This window comes from Tamandua tetradactyla, chromosome 4, assembly GCF_023851605.1.
Source record: "Tamandua tetradactyla isolate mTamTet1 chromosome 4, mTamTet1.pri, whole genome shotgun sequence".
Taxonomy (NCBI): domain Eukaryota; kingdom Metazoa; phylum Chordata; class Mammalia; order Pilosa; family Myrmecophagidae; genus Tamandua; species Tamandua tetradactyla.
The window spans coordinates 64277008-64297165 of NC_135330.1; the positions used below are offsets into that span (position 1 = coordinate 64277008).

At 50.8% G+C, this 20158-nt stretch overlaps 1 protein-coding gene across 2 annotated transcripts in view; it reads left to right on the plus strand.

The window, feature by feature from the left end:
• The window catches only part of RASSF5 (Ras association domain family member 5), a 69112-nt gene that overhangs the window by 38755 nt on the left and 10199 nt on the right, over window positions 1-20158 (plus strand). The window contains exon 1 of one of the 2 annotated variants that reach the window (XM_077157615.1): window positions 2316-2500. The exons of the other annotated variant lie outside the window; for it this stretch is intronic. Coding sequence (XP_077013730.1) covers window positions 2381-2500 — 120 coding nt within the window. The 5' untranslated portion in view covers window positions 2316-2380. Of the gene's footprint in view, window positions 1-2315; window positions 2501-20158 lie in introns of those variants that run through there. 2 annotated transcript variants of the gene reach the window in all.

The following is a 20158-nucleotide window of genomic DNA, read 5'->3' on the forward strand; positions in this document are numbered from 1 at the left end:
GATTGCATATTTTGAATGTGTGGCACTGCAGTTGCTTTATAGAGGCCTCGGCAGGATACCAAGGACACGGTGTAGCCTCAGGGAATCTGGGGCCTGTTCTTTCCTTAAGTATTGGATTCCCACTAAGCAAGGAGGGTTCCTTCTATAAAGAGAATTGTGTTTGTTTGCTAACTGGACAAAACAGGTGTGCGGCTCCCACTGAGACCTCTCTCTGCAGCATTCATCTCCTGGCATTAGACTGGACATGCAGCCTAAACCAGCATGTCGGGGGAAAACACCACAAATCAGCCTCTAAAATGTCCATTTGAAGAAAAAAAAATGCTCTAAACTAAGCCAGAACCTTGCTTCAGCCCTTTAGTGTGAGGTCTTTGATCTCCCAGACACCCTATAGTTCATGCCGGGCCCACCCTGGCGCTCTACCTCCGCTTATCTGCCTCTGAGATCTGGAGGCAGCTACAAGTATTGAGAGTTCTCAGGAGCCGGGGACGTCTGGCCATGGGGTGCTGGCCTTCAGCTCTCTGCTGTTTGTGCCTATCAGGTACCCATGGGATTTGGGGGGGGGGGGGGGACTGTGTGGGAGGAGGGAGCCAATTTGGGCTGCCGTTTGAAACCTGCCTCGGCACTGACAGATTTGGCTAAGGCGGGGAGGGAAAGGATTCCTCTTTGAAGCAAGCAAAGCTTAAAATGGAGTTGGCAGCTTGGTGTCTGGGGGCTGAGCTTGCCCTTTCCCAGGCCTGGATTGTTCCAGAACTGCGGAGAAAACCTCACAGATGGGGAGGGAGTCCTGGACACCCCTCTCAGCCACACTTCAGGACACTTCTGGGGTCCACGTGCCGTCAGACTCCCTGAGCAAGGTGGCCCTAGCGATGCCGGGGGCTTTGTTTTCTTTCCCTGGGACGCCAGGCCCCTCTATTTTAAAGATGTTAGAGCGCTCACCAAAATAGTCCCATTCCCACCAAGAGACTGTGCGTCACACTCCCTAGGAGTCGAAGGGATCAGCAGTCTCGTCTCCTACTGAACATGGCCTCAGTTTCCTCTTCCAGCAAACGGAAATAATAGTCTCTAGGTTGAGGCTGCTGGGAAAATGAGGTGACAGGCTGGCACATACAGCAGTTGTTCACACAGCGGTAGCTATGGGTGTTATTGGGCAAATGTGGTCCAAGAAGTTGTGGGGGGTTGCCCTCATTTGAAGGAGTCACCCCTATACCCCTATTCATCCCATTGGATCGGGAAATAAAAATGAGCCCTCCTTAACGTTAGGAATTGTGATATCTGGCAAAGACCCTTCTACACACACACACACACACACACACACACTCACACACACACACACACACACACACACATACACACACACACCGGGTGGTGCCTGCAGACCCGCTGTGGTTTCCTGAGGGCCAAGTCCTGTGGGTGGGAGGCAGGCCCCGCTCCAGGTTGCCATAACTTTGCATAGGATTTGCATGTGCTAGTGGGGACCCCGCAGTTTCTTTGGCATTTCCAAGTTAAAATCTCGCTGTCCCCCCCAGGCAAGTCAGGTATTGATTTCTCCTTCTCCGGTTACTTCTCTCCCACTCTGATTGGGCCGGCGCCTTCACCTAGAGAACTGGGGTGATGCGAACGTGGAGAGGGGAGAAGGAAAGAGGGGCGCTGTGGACCTCAGAGCTCATTGTACTCAGGGCACCTGAGCCACCAGGGGCGACCAGGAGGATGGAGCATGATGGCGAAAGGACAGAGGGAATGTCCTCTCAGGTCCAGCCTCTCTTCCAGATCTCCCTGGCACCCTTAATCTGACCTCGGGTGCTCCCAGTCCACTTGCCGTCGGGGCGCTGTGACACCGGGGCCTGTGGGGAGGCACAGACCCGGGGCGGGGGAGGACGAGGAGGAGGAGGAGCGTCGTGACAGCCGGGGCACGGCTTTGAGGAACCTTGCGAGAGGAAGTGGCTTCGGAACTCCTCGGCGAGCGGCCGCCGGCAGGCCCGGCGGGGCGGGGTGGGGGGTGGGGATGGCGCTCTGCACGCCGGGCGGAGGGCGGGAGCCGGCGCCCAGGAGATGAAACCGCAGGTGCCGGGCGCGTCGGGGAGCGAGGCGCGCGAGGAGGGCGCCCAGGTCGGCTCCGGGGCTTTGCAGCAGCAGCAGCAGCAGGCAGGTCACATCGCCGCCTGAGCCCCCTCGGGCCCCAGTGAAGAGACGGAGGCAGCCGGCGCAGGCTCTGCCTGGCCCGGTGACCCGCGAGCTCCCTGCGGAGGCTGAGCCGGCCCGGGCGCGGCTGGGAGCGCGGCGGCGGCCGAGCCCCGGGAGGGTCCCCAGCTCCCCCCACCACGCCCCGAGCCCGGCCTCAGCAGATGCGGCGGCTGCTTCCGGCCGGGGGGCTCCCTGCTAGATGACGGTGGACGGCAGCATGAGCAGTGGGTACTGCAGCCTGGAGGAGGAACTAGAAGATTGCTTCTTCACTGCTAAGACCACCTTTTTTAAGAATGTGCAGAGCAAAAACCCTTCAAAGGTAAAAATAATGATCGGATAGGAGAGGCTTTCACTTGTGGGCGGGTGAGGAAATAACTTCTGGGCTCTAGAAGGGAAATCTTGCTCCTGACATGCAGGCAGGACTATGTGCATCTGCCTCTGAGCGGATGCCAGCTGCCCCGGGGACCCTCTTGAACTTGTGCTGAGCAGGCCACCTTTTGGCATTTCCTGTCCCTGGACCCTTTCAAAATGGCTCTCCAGGATTTGGGGTCGCCATGGCTCCTGGATTGGCTGCGTGTTCACCTGTGCCTGGGAGGGTGCCGGAGCTGCTCTCTCATTTTCTCCAAATCCAAGCTTACGTGTTCTAGGTGGAAAGTGGATGGCACCCAGTCCTTCAACAGGATGAACGATTCATAGGTTAAGACTTCCGTTTTTCTGTCCAGTGTGAGTGGCCAGAAACCATCTTAAAACACTGTCCAGTAACTTTGCAGAAGTCCAGGGTGTTTTTAGAAGCAACCTGAACATCTCTTCTAGGCTGTGATCATGTTCCTGCTTTCCAGGTGATGTGGGTTACCTGGAGTGGAGGACCTGTCGCTTGAGGGCTGCTTGTGTGTATCACCCAGGGGGTTGTATGTTTCCCTAGGTCCCTGGCCACACCTTTCCGGTTGGCTGCACAGCCACATATCTGCCACATTGGTGGGAGCGGTGGCACAGCTGGGTCTGTTTGTTCTGTAATTTGAATGAGAGGGCCCCAGGCCAGGGCAAAGCGGCTGTTAGTGGACAGAAGAGAGCGGTTCAATTTCACAGGTGTGGGGCAGGCTCATCATTAATTTAGCAGTCTCACACCCACCCGGATTAGCCAGAACCTTCTCCAGGCCTGACTCTGGGGCCTCCTTTGTTAATAATTGGTTGTTCCTGGGGGCCCAACTTTGGCTGTGTTTGGCAAATGCACCGGGCCTTTCAACTGTAAAAGGTTACCCAAGAACCCAAGGAGAGGTTTTGATTTTAGTATTTGAAAGAGTCAACTAAGATAGGCCCCTGGAGACAGCACCTGTTTTCTGGGGTACCTCTTCCTGAGAATGGAGAGCAGGAGGTGGCCTCTTCCCAGGCTATCGGTAGGGCCCAGATAGACAGTGTAGCTGCAGAGGGGGGAGGGGTGCACTCTCTTTTAGGGTTCATCACCTCATGGGGCAGAGCCCCCTCCCGCACACTGGCACTTCAGCTGTGTGGGCCCTTTACACCAGTGTTTCTCAACCTGAGCCGCACGCTGGAATCACCTGGAGAGTGTTAGAAAATACTGACCCCTGCGTCTTACCCTCAGAGAGTCTGATTGTATTGGCCTGGGGTGCAGTCTGGACATCAGGGTTTTGAAAAGCTCCCCAGGTAGTTTTGTCTTGCAGTCAAGGCTGAGAACCATTGCATTAGAGAGTTTTGTTGCTACCTGGGAAGGAAATGGTTCCTGTTTTTAAAACAAAATTTAGTTGCTATGCTAGCCTCTCACTGCCAGCCAGGCTGTGAGCCTTTGGTCTCAGAAGGTGGGCTCTTTGCATAAGTGGGTGGAGGAGCGGACTCCTTAAAGCTGTGGTTTCTTTTTGTTGGCGAATAAAAAAGGTAGCAGATTCTGATATTTCTTGGGAGAGAGAGAAATATCCTACCAGAAAATCCTCTGGGGAGGGAGGAGTTTGACGTTTTCCCTAAACAGCCTTCTCTCTTTCTCTCTTCCTTTCCCCCCCAAACTCCCCTTCCTAGCATCACCCTCCAGAAAATATACCTTTGGTTTGGTGCCAACAGAAACCCTTACTTTACTTCGTGTCTTGAGTTCATTAGCTATGTGGTCTCTGCATGTCTCCCTGCCTCGCTTTGTCCCCCCTATAATCCCCCAAAGGGCAGGAATCCCTTCTGACGGACTCTTTGTGGAGCCCCAGATGAGGTGATAAGGGATGGTGGGTGTGGCCTCTTCCACCTGGCCTTTGCCCAACTATAACATGGGAAAAGTCTTGACTGAATATTCAGAACTCTCAGGGACAGCTTCCCCATACCAGACTCATTTTCAGCATAGAACTCTCCAGGTCGGGAAGGAAGGGGGAAGGACAAGGTAAACAAGTACTCAAGTGGGCCTGGCTGGCCAAAGAAGGCACAGGTTGTGAAGGGGTGTCAGGGCTGACTTAGGAGCTGGGGAAGCTTCATTTGAGTGTCCCAAAGTCTTTCGCTCTTGTAAGGGCTTTTTCCCCCTTTAAGAAAATTTTTCAGCTGTCTTCAGCTCTGGAGTTGGGTTTTCAAAGATCTGCCCTATCCCAACCCCACTGTGACCTCGAACAATACTTTTTTACCTCCCCAAAGAGAGCCCATCTGAGCTCCCAAGAGAATTTCTCTTTGCTGCCTTCGAGGAAAGGAGTTTCTGTGTTTCCTGGTCGCTCAGAGACCGAGACCCCCATTTGGGAAGGACGGAGGCAGTGTCTATAAATAGCCTTGTCAGAGCAACCTGTGTCTGCTGCTCCGTCTGTCCGGCTGGAACAGGGCCCCGGGGAGGCCACACTGTGGTTCTCGCTGCCCCCCTCAGGGAGTCGTCACTGGCCCTGTCTCCGAGGACTCCCCCGGCCTCTGGTGGGAAAGGGGGGTATGGCCTCTCCATCCCGCAGAGAGGCCCGAGACGAGAAGTTCTTCCCTAGGGTCACAGAGACACTACCTTAGCGTGGACTCACCTTTCAGAAAATGGCAGCTTCCTGGGGTAGCATCCCTCAGCTGAGGGGGGCAGGAGACCTTGTTCTGAGTCACATCAGATTCAGTTTCTGGTGCCTGAACTGGGGCTCTCTGGGTACTTTCCCCCTTGGCTGGGTAAAATTAGTACCGTGTTTTCCCGAGTTATGCATGTCAAAATGGGTCCCGCGGTGGCTTGGGGGAGAGCCAACCTGTGTGCCTGGGTGCAGACCGTGGGCTGCTTTAGTCCTACAAAAGGCAGGGTTTGCAGTGTGTAGGGCTGGTGACTGATGCCCCACCAGGCCTGCTGGCCATCCCTCCCGTCTGCTCCTTTCCTCCTATTTGGTGTCCCCATGAGTTTCCCAAATGCCTGCAGATGGCAGCAGTTTAGGATTTGGGCGTCTGAGCAGGGACACAGGCTGTTCTCTCCATATGTCAAAAAGGCTCCAGGACCCCAGGGCTCTGGAGCCCACCCAGGGCATGGTGGCGAGCACTCGGAGGACGCATGAAGCCTGCTTCTTGCAGAATGGCACAGTTGGCAGGGACCCACCCTAGCCTCCTCACGGTTCAGATGGAGAAACTGAGGTCCAGATATGTGGAAGGACTTCCCCAGGCCACACACGTGGCCAGGCAGAGGCAGCTCTAACACCCCTGGTGAGCTGTTTGTCAAGTGCTCCTCTGGGGTCTTCCTCCACTTTGCAGGCCTTATCCACAAGGAGCCTCGTCTACAGGATGGAAAGACCTTGAAGGGTCATCACGGCCCCGTCACTCCCTAAGGCACAGGCTCCCACTTCAGTAGGAGGCCCCGTTCATCAGTTCAAACACATTTTAGTTCTTCTTGGTGTCTACCCTAAAATACGTCTGTACCTCTTGCTGGAAGGTTTCCCTCATATGTGTTTTCTTTGTGGATATAAGAATAGAAGGTTGACTGTATCTATGGTTAAATATTATACTAAAGGGCCTATGAAACACTCACCCATCTCTCCCTTGAAACACACTGCACAGGCCTTTTTTGTTCTACACTGATGCTGTTGCTTTCTGAAAAACTCAGAGAAAGTGCAAAAGAGAAGGAGGTCTTAGAGGTCAGGGTACCAGGCCAGCCTCTGTTCCTGCACTCGTCCCACCTTCTCTTGCCTGGCCAGCCAGGCCCTCTCTGGATAGGGTCCCTGGGGCACTGCCTGGGACAACAGCCAGCCCTGAGTGCCCGGGACCAGCCGGGGAAATCCTCATCTCTCTGCCAGCAGTGGGCACACTCAGGCCTCAGGCACAACACCTGCCCCTGACCTTCTTGGCATGAAAGAAAAGAAAGGAAGACTAAAAATAAGTTGGCTTCAAATTTTCCTGAGCAATAAAAATAAAGTTAGAATCCTTAAGAACTGTTGGACCATTGAACTATTTTTTATGTGCTAACTCGGAGGTCTCCATAGTCCAAGACTAACCTCAAAAACCTTTTCATGCTAGCACAGATACCAATGACCTTCCTTCCTTTTATGCACGCCATCTGTACTGCCCAAATGCTAGCACAGTTTATTTGCCAGTCTTTTCCCTTGCATCCTATATTAATCAGGATGAACTACTGTCTCAACAAACAACACTTGATTTTTCAGTCGTTTAACATAATACAAATGTATTTCTCCTATAAGTAAAGTTAAGTTGGCAGGAGGGGACGCTCAGGATAACACATGGGAGATTTTTTATGCGCCAGGCTTGGAATTGATGTTACTTACACCTGTGTGCAATTGGTCAGCTTTCAGGCAGGTGCCACAGCTAAACCATGGGGAGGCTGGAAAGGGAAGTACAGCTGTGAGCCCAGGTGGAAAAGGAAACAGGTTGTGGTGACCATTTAGCTTTCTCTGCTCTGCAGGTAGAGACAGAACTGAGGATTCAGGTCTGCTGGATATCCTGCTCAGAGCAGCTCGCACTGCGAGGTGCTGACTCCTATCTCAGGGCTGTCTGGGGACAGCCCCCAAGATTTTTTTTTTTTAATTGACAAAACATAACATCATACAAACATGAACACTCTTAGCATATGAACATTCCATTCTTGATATATAATCAATGACTTACAAAATCATCACATAGTTGTATATTCATTACTTGATTGTTTCTTAGAACATTTGCATCACTCCGGAAAAAGAAATAAAAAGAAAAGAGAAGAAACTCATGCATACCATGTCCCTTACCCCTCCCTCTCATTGACCACTAGTATTTCCATCTACCCAATTTATTTTAACCTTTGTTCCCCCTATTTTTTTCTATACCCCTTACCACTCTCTTTCATTGATCACTAGTATTTCAATCTACTCTATTTATTTTAACATTTGCTCCCCGTTATTTATTTATTTTTATCCTTTTTTTTTTTTGCTCATCTGTCCATACCATAGATAAAAGGAGCATCAGACCCAAGGTTTTCACAATCCCACAGTCATATTGCGAAAGCTATTTATTATACAATCATCTTCAAGAAACATGGCTACTGGAACACAGCTCTACAGTTTCAGGCAGTTCCAGCCTCTCTAATACACCTTAAATTAAAAAAGGGATATCTATAATGCATAAGAATAATCTCCAGGATAACTTCTCGACTCTGTTTGAAATCTCTCGGCCACTGACACTTTATTTTGTCTCATTTCTCTCTTCCCCCTTTCAATTGAGAAGGTTTTCTCAATCTTTGGTGCTGAGTCCCAGCTCATTCTAGGATTTCTGTCCCGTGTTGCCAGGGAGGTGGAGAGGGAGAGGGCAGTGAGTTTGCTTGTCATGTTGGCTGAGAGAAAGATAGGCCACATCTGAGCAACAAAAGAGGTTCTCTGGGGATGACTCTTAGGTCTAATTTTAAGTAGGCTTAGTCTGTCCTTTGTGGGGATAAGTTTCATAGGAACAAACCCCAAGACTGAGGGCTCAGCCTATTGATTTGGTTGTCCCCACTGCTTGTGAGAATATCAGGAATTCTCCAAATGGGGAAGTTGAGTTTTCCTTCTTTCTTGCCATTCCCTCAAGGGGTCTTTGCAAATACTTCTTTATTCACTGTCCAGATCACTCTGAGATTTATCGAGCCCCAGAGATCTTGACTGCTGCATGTGTTGGGAGAAGCACAGAACAGTAAATCAAGTCCTGGCTTCTCATCCCAGCCCTAGCCGTTGACTAAGAGGCTGTGACCAAGAAACTCCAGCTCTCCAGTCTCAGGTACTTCAGCTGTCCCTTAGCAGTAGCTTTTGTGATACGAGTGTGTCCTTATTTTCTCCTGAGAGTCCCTTGTCTCTTTGCACGGTAAACTCTATCTACCAGTTTCTAGGGGCCAAGTAGGGATTTTAGACATTGGCGCCCAAGTTCTCTGAATTGTATGGACTTGGCGAAGGTGGGGACAGGAGAGGACCTCACTGGCTGACCGGGTGCCTGTCCTTCCTCCCATGAGTCCCCTCCCCCAGGGCCACCTGGCACTTACTTCAGGCATTCTCATTCACAGGCTGCCCTGTCAGCCCTCCCACACCCCTGTATTCACGGTCCCCTACCTCCCTCCCTACCCAGCCTTCCATCTTCACGAAGTAATACTGTTTATGGTTGACCCAACTTTTCACCATAAAGCAATTCCAATTACCATTTGGAGCAAAATCTGTCCCCCCAAGCAGTTTAGGGAGAAAGGAAGGAAGTTTATATGCCCAGTTCTCATTTCACACTGTCGGGTAGGCTCTGACTGCAGCTTCCGTGCCTGTGAGCTTGGAGAGGAGGCACCAGTAAGCCCAGCCTTGGTACCCAGCCACCTGAGTTTCCTTCTCTCTGTGCCCTCAACTTGCCAAGTAACTCAGACTGGGTATGCTTTCTGGTCTCGAGTCTTCCTGTACGGAGACACCAGACCTGCCCTCATCTAGGGTTTCCTCTCCTGGGTTGCCCAGTCTGTTCAAAAAGAGCATGGGAACCAAGACATGATCTGGCATATACCCTGGGGATGATAAGGGCTAGGACAGATTTGCCAAGACTCGGGAACATTTAATTTCAGAGCCAGGAGGAAGAAAAGTAATGGCAGAAAACTTCAGGTTTGAGTCCCTGAACCTGAGGCTTCTGTCCTCAGGACTTCTCCCTCACTCTTCTCTCTCTCTCTCTCTCTTTTTTGGTCTCCAGGCTTCAGTTTTTCACTCCCCAACCTAAATCTCCCATCCCACCTCTCTTCCTGGCTCTAGAACAAAGCTTTCTAAGCCTTTTGGCTGTTTTTCCTTGTGTGCCCCTCTGCTACCTAATATCTTCGGAACCAAACTCCTTTCCTTTGTCCATAACTGACTCCTCTCCTTGTCTCTGTTAAAGGCAGCCTCATCCTCCTAGTCCCCCACTTTAGAAACCTCAGGGGTCTTCACCTCCCCGCTTTTACCCAGTCTGTCGCCATGGGTTCCCCCTACATAGTGTTGCAGATGTCAGGTCTCTCCTCTCTGCTCCCCACCCTGCCCGATGTCAGGTGTACTCACCTCTCACCTGGATCTCTCCCCTTCAGTGTACCCTGCTGACACCTGCCAGGGACATCCCACTCCTGGATCCCAAAGTCTGCCCAGGCTCCTCTTCGCTGGCAAAGCAAAGCCCATCCCCTGTGCTATCTGGCCTCGATCAAAATATTGTGTTTTTAACTTTCTTATGGCACTGAGCCCCCGAGTAGGAAATACAGGGATGATGTGGTCTCCACACTTAAAGACCTCATGGCCTCCAGCCAAGTTGGGTAGCAGCCTAATTGCTTCTTCTTTCTCCATCCATGAAGTATTGGAAGGGACTCCCTCAGACAGAGGGACAATTATTGGAAGACACTCTGCATCTGCCTGGCAGTCTCGTGGCTTGCCTCTGGCAGCAGCTCCTGAGAGAGGGAGGATGGGGGGGCAACTCACAGAAGCAAAGGGTTTGTGCATGAATAGCCTGCAAGGGCTAGGGGCAGACTGACAGCGAAGCTGCAGCAGCCACTGTGAGGGGTGGAAGGGATGAGCATAACGTCTGGGGCCAGATCAGACTTTGAGAGGCATTACAGCCACTGCCGTGTTTCCAAGCAGGCTTGCACTTAACCCATGGCAGGCAGGAGAAGGGACGCTGAGTCCATTATCCCCAATCTCCCCTGACCCATTTTTCAGTCCTTCCTGGTCCAGTTGCTATACATCATGATTCAGGCTGTTTAGATACGTGCTACATGTGGGGCTACAATCTCAGAGGCAAAAAAAAAAAGTCGACAGTGTATGCCTGACATACTGTGCTGGCAGAATTTCTAAGCTATCAAACCAAAAGGCTGGCATATTTGATGAAGTGACATGTGAAAGGGGGTTAGGAGAGGGCAACTCCCCACCCCCACCCCACATTATCCAACTCCAAAAATGCACGCTCTTTCCACCCACAGCTTCTTGGGTGAGAGTCAAATTTTGAAAGGCTCCAGCTGAGCTCCGGTCACCCATCTCAGACTCTGCTGACCTGCCGCAGGAAGTCGTTTTTCTCATTCAGACAATTTCCTGATGCTGCAATTCAGGCCACTTTTGTTCTGTTCTAGTTGTAGGAAATGTGGGTCACCATAATCTATTATCACCATTCCATCGACTTCCAGTGCACAGCCCCTCATTATCATTCTCCTCGCCGGGCTCTGCCCCCGTGTGACGTGGGTGACGAGCAGCAGCTGGGGTCTGCGTGGCACATTGCAGTGGGGAGAGGGGGGCGGGTTTTCATGCTGCAGAACTGAGGTCACACGTGCCCCCTCTGTGGGTGAGGAACGTGATGGCGAGGCAGAGGGGCACGTGTAGTCAGGACATTCACATATGGCTAGAACAGTGTGCGTCTGTGGGGCAATGGGTGGGAGCTTGTACATCCAGGGTGTGTAGAGAATGTTTCCAGTTGTAGCTTTGATGCTCCCCAAATACCTGGCAGAGACTTCTCTCCTTGTCCTCGTCTTGATGGGCTGTCATTTTCTAAGGGCAGGGACCATATCTTGCTCATCATTAAATCCCCCAAGTGCCTACCTGTTTGATAAAGGAGGGGTGGACTCTCAGGTTTTTAAAATTTCTTCAGGATCCATAGTAATGACCCCTCTCTCATCTCTGATTTTGTTTATTTGTGTCTTTTCTCTTTTTTTTTACTTTGTTAGTTTAGCTAAGGGTTCATCAATTTTATTGATCTTCTCAAACAACCAACTTTTGGTTTTGCTGTTTTTTTCTATTTTTATTGAGCTTCTTTCTTAATAACTGGGAGCCCCAAGAAGCAGCGGGAGACTCCCCAGGGGACACACAAGCTTGCGCCTGAGGGCAGCGTGTGTGAAAGCTGACCTCAGCGTATGTGAAAGCTGACCTCAGGACTGTTTTAAAGGGAGGCTTGCCGAGATTCTGGAAATGAAAAGGATTTTGCCGGTAACTCTGGAAAAAAAAATCCTATGGAGTGAGCAGAAAAGGCAAGGACCACTTTTCAAACACAGAGGCCCTCCCGCCCCCCCATCTGTGATTGCTCAGCTGTTTGCAACAGAGGATGAGACCAGCCCAGGCTGGAGCACTAAGCAACCTGCCCCGGCGCCTGCTGGCAGGTGTTTTCGTGGCCCTTCCTCAGGGTCTGCCATTTAGCCCTGGGAAGCGGGCAGGTGTGGGAGGAAGGAACTCATAGACCTCCATTTGTTGTACTTTTCCAATTAGAACAAGTGGGAAAAGAAACAAAAACCAGTTTGGTGATCCCAGTGGTTTGGGGCAGTTTCGAGCTGTCTTGGTTGGCATCTGGTGGAGTGACCAGGTACCCTCTGCTCAGGGCCCAGGACCTCAGGTGGGCCTGACCTCGGGAATAATAAAGGTCATTTAGAGAAATGCAGATGGGTTGTGAACTAACAGGTTGTGTTGATTGTTTGAGTTGGAGGTGGGTTCATAATTGCAGTTGGTAGAGATATAAGGCAGTGTCCACAGAACTGAGGAGGGGCAGGAGTTGGGAGTCTGCTTTGAAATGATTAGAATGTGTAATAATAACTGATTATTAGGCCGTGATATATGTCAGGCACTGTCCTAAGTGCTTGACTTGACAGATGGATTTAATCCTCACAACTACTATGTGAGGTAGGGGCTATTACTCTTCCCATTTAATAACAGGAAACTGAGGCACAGAGGGATCAAGTAACATGCTCAGGGTCACACTGCAGTAAATGGAAGATCAAAGATTTGATCCCACGTAGTCTAATGCCAAACCCATGCTCTTTTAAACCGTTAGGCTATACTGCCTCTCCTATAGCTTTTTCCAGAAGTATCGAGTAGCTGAAGCAGTGGCAGTGAGGCCGAGGATGCCCACAAATGCAACTCCATGTCAGTAGCAGACATCTGGGGGTCACTGAGGATAGCGCACTTTTTGCCAGGCAATTTAGGGGATAGGAGAAGTCAAAGTCCATGCCCCTGTACCTGTATGAGATGTAGGAGGACACATTTCTGCATAGAAAATTAAGCCCCAAGCACTAGGGCGCCGGAAGAACCAGTGTGGGGTGGGGTTGGCAGGTCAGGTGGTACCACGACAAGAGGCCGGACACGAGTGGCTGGTGATGAGGGCGTAAGACAAGACCTAGCATCTTCCCAGCCCCAAAGGCTGAAGGCAGAGGTGGGGCTTCTAGGCAGATGGGAGCAAAGAGGGACATTGCTTCTCTTGAGCCAGACAGCCAAGGTCGGTGTCCTGGCTGCTGGCACAAATCTGGAGCCGCCCCGCCCTTCCTAGCATGTGTGGGCAGTGTGGGTAAGCTGGGAGCTGGGTCGCCAGTGGAGGCCCCCACGGCTCCAACATGCTGCATACTTCTTCTCAATTATCTGGATCATTTATGGAGCTGGGTGCCCTGTGATGCAGGAAGTCCCTGCTGTAGCTAGAGCCAGAACTTGGAAGGGAGAGAGAGGGTGCTCCTGGAGTCAAGGGGTAGCCCTGGTCCTGCAGCCCAGGAAAGGGCCCGGAGTTAGAAAATACTCCGGAGGCCAGTGATTCTGTTGGGTTTGACTCCATGACTCCAGGGCAGTTTGGAGGTGAGAAAGGATGACAAATCAAGCCTCAGTTCTGAGTTGCTCTGTGTTTCCACACTGAGCTATCAGCCTCCATGTCCCTCTGTGATCTCTGGTGAGTGCTGACATACCTGTGGCAATCTGAGTTTTGTTCCACAGTCCGTGGGCCTCCCCACCTCTCTCTACCTGCTCTCACTCTTTGGGCATCTGCCTCTGTTCAAGGCTCACCTGCTTTCTGGTTTAGAATCCTGGATCCAGGGAGGAAAGGCTCTGGGGATCCCACAGGCCCCAGATCAGAGTTCCTTCTGACAGCCTGGAGGGAGAGATGCTGTCCCTGTACCTGAAGCCCTTATGTAGAGAAGGCCACCCCCAAGACGCTCACAGCCTTGGGAGGAAGGGGTCTATGGAATATCCAGGAAGAGAGCACAGCCTCCCCTCCCCCAGCAGGCTAGAGTGGGAAGCGGTAGCCTCCCAACCGTGGTCTGGTGTTCGTGGGTGTGGGCACCCATCCTCCGACAGCCCTAGACCACGTGAGAAATGATGCCTCCAGCAAGGGAGATGGGCTACAGGGCAGGAGGTTAGATTCTACTGAAGGTGCCCTGCTCTAGCAATCCTGCTTTTCTTCCTTGTTGCTCCTACCGTAGTTTTAGTTGGTCATTTGTGCAATTATTTAATGTCGTCCTGAAAACTGGAAGTTCCATGAGGACAGTATCTATCTTGTTTGCTCTACCCCTAGAGTCAAACTCAAAGTATGGCACCTAGTAGGAGCCCAGGAATTATGTTGACTTGTAGAGGTCCAGTGGCAACCCCTTTGGGGCACACAGATGCCCAACACATGGGTCCTCAACACATGGGAAGAAGGTTTCTCAGCTTGTATATAGGTTATACAAGCTATAGGTTCAGTGTCTGAGTGGCTTGGAAGGGGCTGGTAGGGTCACCAGTCACTTCAGCAGCATCTACTCCAGGCTCCCAGCTGCAGTCAGTTTTCCTTCCATGAGAGTAGACAGCCATGGCAAAGGGACACACAGATAAGTATCTCCAGTGTAGATGAGCCCCCAGTCAGCTAAGTAAAGGTCAGTTAGCCAAGGCACAGTGCTTTCAGGGGATTTATAGCAGTCCTGAGACCTTGGCAGAGAAAATAATGTAGCAGACTTCGTCACCTTGCATGTCTGTCATTTGCCATGTCCCCTTCACACCCGTCCTGCTCTCTTCAGCCTTCTGAGCCCTGGAGTGGCAGGGCACTGCTGAGCTGGCCCAGGAAGACCCCAGGAGTGGTCACAGGCCCATGGGCAGGCCCATGAAACCTCCCAAAAAGTGTAGGAGGTTAAATTCTACTGAAGGTTTCCTGCTTCAGTGGACCTGGCTTCCCTGGGAGCTGCCACCAAGAACAAGAGGGCTCTAAGACAAATCACCAGCCCAGGCACCAGAAATCCCCCAAACTGTTGGCTGTAGGAAAAAGAGGAGATGGGGTGTAGTGTTTCCTAAAAGCTTCCTTTTGCTTCCACATCCATTTTTCTAGGGGTGTATGAAGTTGGAAAGCCTTGACCTTGGTGCTGTGAAGGATGAAGGAGCGCATCTGAAGTGGGTTGGGGAGGTTGGGTACCCTACCTGAATGTGGACGATTAGACCAGTTCATCTGGAGGCCCCTTCAGATCTCTGAGCCCAGGCTTCCGTGGCCCTGATCTCTCATCTGGGGGTCCCCTGGGTGGCTCTGGGCAGGTGTTCCTCTAAGACCTTCACCTGGCTGTAGCAGCTCTTCCTAGCAGGGCTGGGCTGCCCAGGTCATCCTTAGTATTAAACCATTTTTCAGTACAGGAGGGTGGCCTGGTCCTAGAAAAAGAACCTGCTCCTGGAGGTCTTAGAATGAGTGGGGCCAACTTGCTTAGAAGTGGGGTAGGGATGGGGGGGTGTTCAATGTCTTACTTGCTTGGAATATAGAAAGAAAGGAAAACTCCCAACTTTATGGGAAGCAGATGATTCCATGGACTCTAGGACCCTAGGAGTCCTCTTCAACAGGTCTGAAGGATCCAAATCCAGCCTTAGTGATACTGGGGTCTGGCGTGAGGTTTAGGGACCCACTCCCTTGCCTCCTTGTCCTGCCAGATGAATGACTACTGAGGATGCTGGTACAGCCACTGCTCTTGTGAGCCTTTATTGGGTGCCTGCTGTATGCTGACATTGTGCTAAGCGCATTCAGATATGTGAGCACATATACTCTCCATGACAAATGTAGAAGGAAGGCCTCGCTATCTGCATTTCACAGACAAAGAAATTTAAATCTCAGTGAGAATGGCTTGCCTGAGTCCACAGACAAGCGACGGCATGGACAGCAGAGGCCACCTCAGGCTGGACGTGTGGGCCATGAGGTCTAGCAGGGACCCTGTAGAACAGCAGAGCCTTTCTCAGCAAATTGTAGAGGGGATTAAGCAGGACCGTGAATGTGAAGGTCCTAGAGCAGCGCCCAGCTCTTGGTGACTTTTATTATTATAACAGCACAGGCAGGGCTTGAACCCAAGTCCCTGTGACTCCAAAGCCACAGAGCTCTCCCGGCATCCCACGTGGGGCCCGGTGGACTGGAGCTGACCCACCCAGATGACGTGCCCCTGCTTATAGGCTGAGATGCAATCGGAAAGAGTAGGGGCCGGCGTGGGGACATGGCTCCAGGACACGTTGGTCCCTCGGGGCATCACTGGCAAGACCTTTGTGGTGCCTGTGCACACGAAGCCGGCGGAGCCCCTTCGCCCTGGATTGCACCTTGCTTCTTTTGATGTTTCACAGTGCACAGGCCTCCATCTTCCCTCCACAGGTAACCCATGGGCTTCCGAACACAGGGACCGCCCACGTGTGTTTCACCTCCCAAGCTGCCTTTCACAGCCCTCACCCCATCAGCAATCCAATCAGTTACTCTTGACTGACCGTCCACGTTGCCCATCTGCTCTGCGGTTCTGTTCGGGGGACTTCAGTCGGTCTCTTGCCAGTTTCTCAAATCCCTACGCCACCTCCTCACCTCCACGGAGCTGTTCAAATACCACTCAATCTGGTATTTGAATCTTCCTTTCTCTGCTGGGAATAATCTAATAGAGAACATAGTGCAGGAGTTTCCAACCCTCTCATTTCCGGATGTTGGACAGCCCCTGTGGGAATAAATCCCTTCCCTGCCGTGGGCGCGGCTGGGGAAGCTGCCTGGAGCCCAGGCCGCTCGGGACCTGGCAGGCCGGTAGCTGAGCCCCCTCGGGACTTCCTCTTTCCCATCTCCTTGAGGCCATCGCCAAGGGGGCGGAGAGCCTTGAATGTGGTCTGGACCTCGCTCCGAGCAGGGCATTTGGAATCCAGCCCAGACGACAGGGTGTCTGCCCCTTCCCATCAGGGGCTCCCGTGTAGGACAGGCCTGACGGGAGCACCAGGCGTTTGGGGTCAGCAGAGACTCTGGGAAGGTCGGACTAGAACACCCCTGCAGATGGTCATTCCTGGGGAGCCGGTGTCTGGGCTCTCCTCCCCGACAAAGGCCCGGAGGTGGCTCCCACCCAAGGGCAAAAGAACTGCTGCTAACAGATTTGCCAAGAGCTGAGAAAGAGGAAATGTGGCAAAAGCTTATGGTGAAGCCCTTCCGGGGTATGGTTTTGTTTTGTTTTCTTGCCTTGTATGAGTTAAGAGGGCGTAGAGCTACTTGAACTTTGCTAAGATGGGTTCTTACGGATGGTAGAGCAATGAAAAAAGTCAAGTTGTAGAGGTGAGAAACCCTGTTCTTAGTGCTATTTCAGGTGCCCAGTTATTACTGCTGCAATTCAGACATGCCCAGCCATCCTCCTAGAGGACCCCAGCCCCACACCCAATTCTCTGAAATAGAGAGGAAGCTGTGATGAAAAAAAAAAACACACCCCTATCTTATGTTTAGAATCTTAGAGCTGCAAAGGGACCTTCTAGCCTCCCTGGTCTCACTTCATGATTTCATAGATGAGGAAACCAAGGCCTTCGGAGGGGAAGTGACTTGCCGGAGGTCACGGGTCATTTGATGGTTTCGCCGCTCCTTTCTTATTAGCAAACTACAAAGAGGTGATGCACAGAGCTGGCTTCCAGCCAAGGCCTGCAGCCCCTCCCACCCCCAACTTCTGGCCTCCGAGGGCAGGTTGGTATAAGGAACTCCTGGACCTGCCTCTCTGGTGTCCACAGTGGTGCTCTGGGCTGTGAATCACTCAGGCCACTCTGGCCTCTCCCTGCCAGCCAGTCAACAGGTATTTATCAGATACCTCCTTAGAGGTCATCCCAGCACTCAGCCAAGTCCCACAGGGGCTGCAGGAGAGGCAGAAGCATTAGACGTAATGTCTGTCTACCTCCAGGGAGTAGCGAATTGGGGAGGCAGGATTAACACATATGAAACAATAATTACAAAATAAAAGGCAGAATATAATTAGATACCAAATTTAGCCTCCTCTGTAGGCCCTTGCCGTTATGGATTTAATATTAGCAAGTAACTGCGAAGGTCCGTAATGTCACAATTTGCAGTTTTGCTGTGACAGGAATTTTAGGCTTTGGTAGCACTAGGCTGGTATTTGGGGGTGAGCCATGGAGCCAGCGGGTGAGCCTAGCTGACCACCTCCATCCCTCTCGGCCAACTTGGTGGTCTCCTCATTGGAGAATGGAAGAGAGAAGCAGAACTCTAGTGGAGTGATATCCTTTGTCTACTTGTGAAAAGAATGTTCATTGAGTGAAAGTGGAGTTACAAAAGGCCCTCTGCCAAGTGGTGGGAGGAAATACACCGGAAACACAGCTCTCAGCAGAGTGTGATTCAGGAAAAAGGCAGGGGCCTGTACCTGCATATAGAATTTAAATGTCAGGAATCTATTCTATTAAAAAGAGCCAAGAATGGTAGATTGCTATGGGCTGGGAAAATTTCATAGGGAAGCTACGTGGAGAAGAGGGAATTTTAGGACTCTAATTATTGGAGGGGGGGAAGGGTGTATATTCTACAACCCTGTAGATTCCATAATGAATGAGCCACACTTATTCTATGGCTGCTTTTGTGCTATGACTCGGAGTTGAGCAGTTGAGTCAGAGACTGTGATTTAGGCAAAGCCTAAAATATTGACTATCTGGCCCTTTCTTGCCACTGGTGTCAAGGAAGAAATCGGTGAACTCTATGTGCATATAGTAGATGCAAGGAGACCAGACAATCCAGAATAAGAGCTGACTGAAGGAAAGTGAGAAATGAATTGGCTTAGGAGGGTAGGGCTTTGTGTGCCTGGATAATAGTAACAATACATGCCTTTGGATGGATTTGATAATTTCCAGAACCCTTTTGTACTCATTATCTCATTGGGTTTTCCCTTCGCATCTGCCCTATGAGGCAATAAAGGCTCTTTATCCCAAATTTATAGATGAGAAGAATCCAAGGCTTATAGAGGTATTCTGACTTTTCCAAGATCACATAGTTAGCACCTGTCTATCAGGACCCAAATGCATGCTTGCAGGTATTTACTAAGCCCAGACTATATACCAAGGTGGAAGGAGACTCTGCGAAGCTGTGGTGGACAAGACAGGCATGAGCATTTCTCTCATGGAACTCAGTCTAAATTGAAATTCAAATTCCTAGGAGAAGCAAACTTTTTTTTTTCTTGTGTAGGCAATGGGGAACCATTGAAGTTTCTTGAGCAAGTATTATTCTCTGCTCTGTGCTGAGAGCCACTGGGCATGAAGAAGAAATGGAAATTGGGTGTAGGACATTGAGGAGCTTCTGCCTGGTTGGGAAGAAAACCCAGACAAGACGATCTACTTGGAAGTTAATAGGAATAGATACATATTTAAGTGCCAGATAGTATATGGTTAGCTTTAGATGGAGGATAGTTTTACCTTATCGTGCCACAGTTTCCTCATCTGTAATATGGGTGCAATAATAGTACATTCCTCATAAAGTTGCTGTGAAGACAAAATGAGCTAATATATGCTAAGTGATCAGACCAATGTCTGGCCTATTATGAGCTGGGATAATGTCCCTCAGGCCTGGGACAGTCAGAGGGCATGTCATGAAAAAGGAGATGCCTAAGTCAGGCCTTGACAGATGAAGGGACTTCAGATGGTATAGTGGGTTGATTAGTATCCCCCTAAATTCAGGTCTGCTAGAACCTCAGAACACACCTTATTTGGAAATAGGGTCTTTGCAGATATAATTGAGATACGGATTGAGAGAAGATCATAGTAGATTTGGGGTGGGGTGAGGCCAAACCCAATGACTGGTGTCCTTACATGAAATAGAAAAGGACACACAGAGACACTGCGGACCGACAGCTGCGTGAGGACAGAGATGGGAAGAGATTATGCTGCCACAAGCCAAGGAATGCTTGGAGCCTCCAGAAGCTGGGAGAGGCAAGGAAGTGTTCTTCCCTAGAGCCTTGATTTTGAACTTCCGGCCTCCAGAACCATGAAAGAATAAACTCCTGTCATTTCAGGCCACCCAGTTTGTGGTAATGTGTTACGGCAGCCCCAGGAAACTAAGACAGCTGGGCAGACGGGAGTGAAATGATGAAAGCAATGCTCCGGAAAGGGAAGAGGTTGACAAGGTGGGGAAAGGAGAGAGAGTGGAGTTTGGGGCAGAACTGAGGTTTGTGTGATTTAGGGTGAGAAAAGGTGGGCTTGGAGGTATGTGATGGGCTTTGGCATCGAGGGTGGGGCGCATGCCTGGGCCCCCTTGGGGTGGCCCTCTCCTTGTTGGGGCTTCTAGGCTGGAAGCCCCAGGACTAACTCAGAGCCCCTTCTTCCAGAACATTGGGTCACTCCCGGTAACCAACATTAAGACTTTACATATGTCATTGGTTAGAAGGCAGAATTAGCCAGCTGTGTGTGTGTGTGTAAGATCAAATTAGGGAAAATTCAACTTCAGGTAAATTCCCTCTGAGATAGGTCCCAGAACACAAGAAGATGTGTCTCTTTATTTTGTTGGTAAAGATATTTTGTGTGTGTGCTTATATAGATTTTAATTCTTTTTCTTTATTAGGAAAGTGATGGGTTTATGAAACAATCACTGTTAAAGGTATTTTAATGGAAAAGTTTGAGGA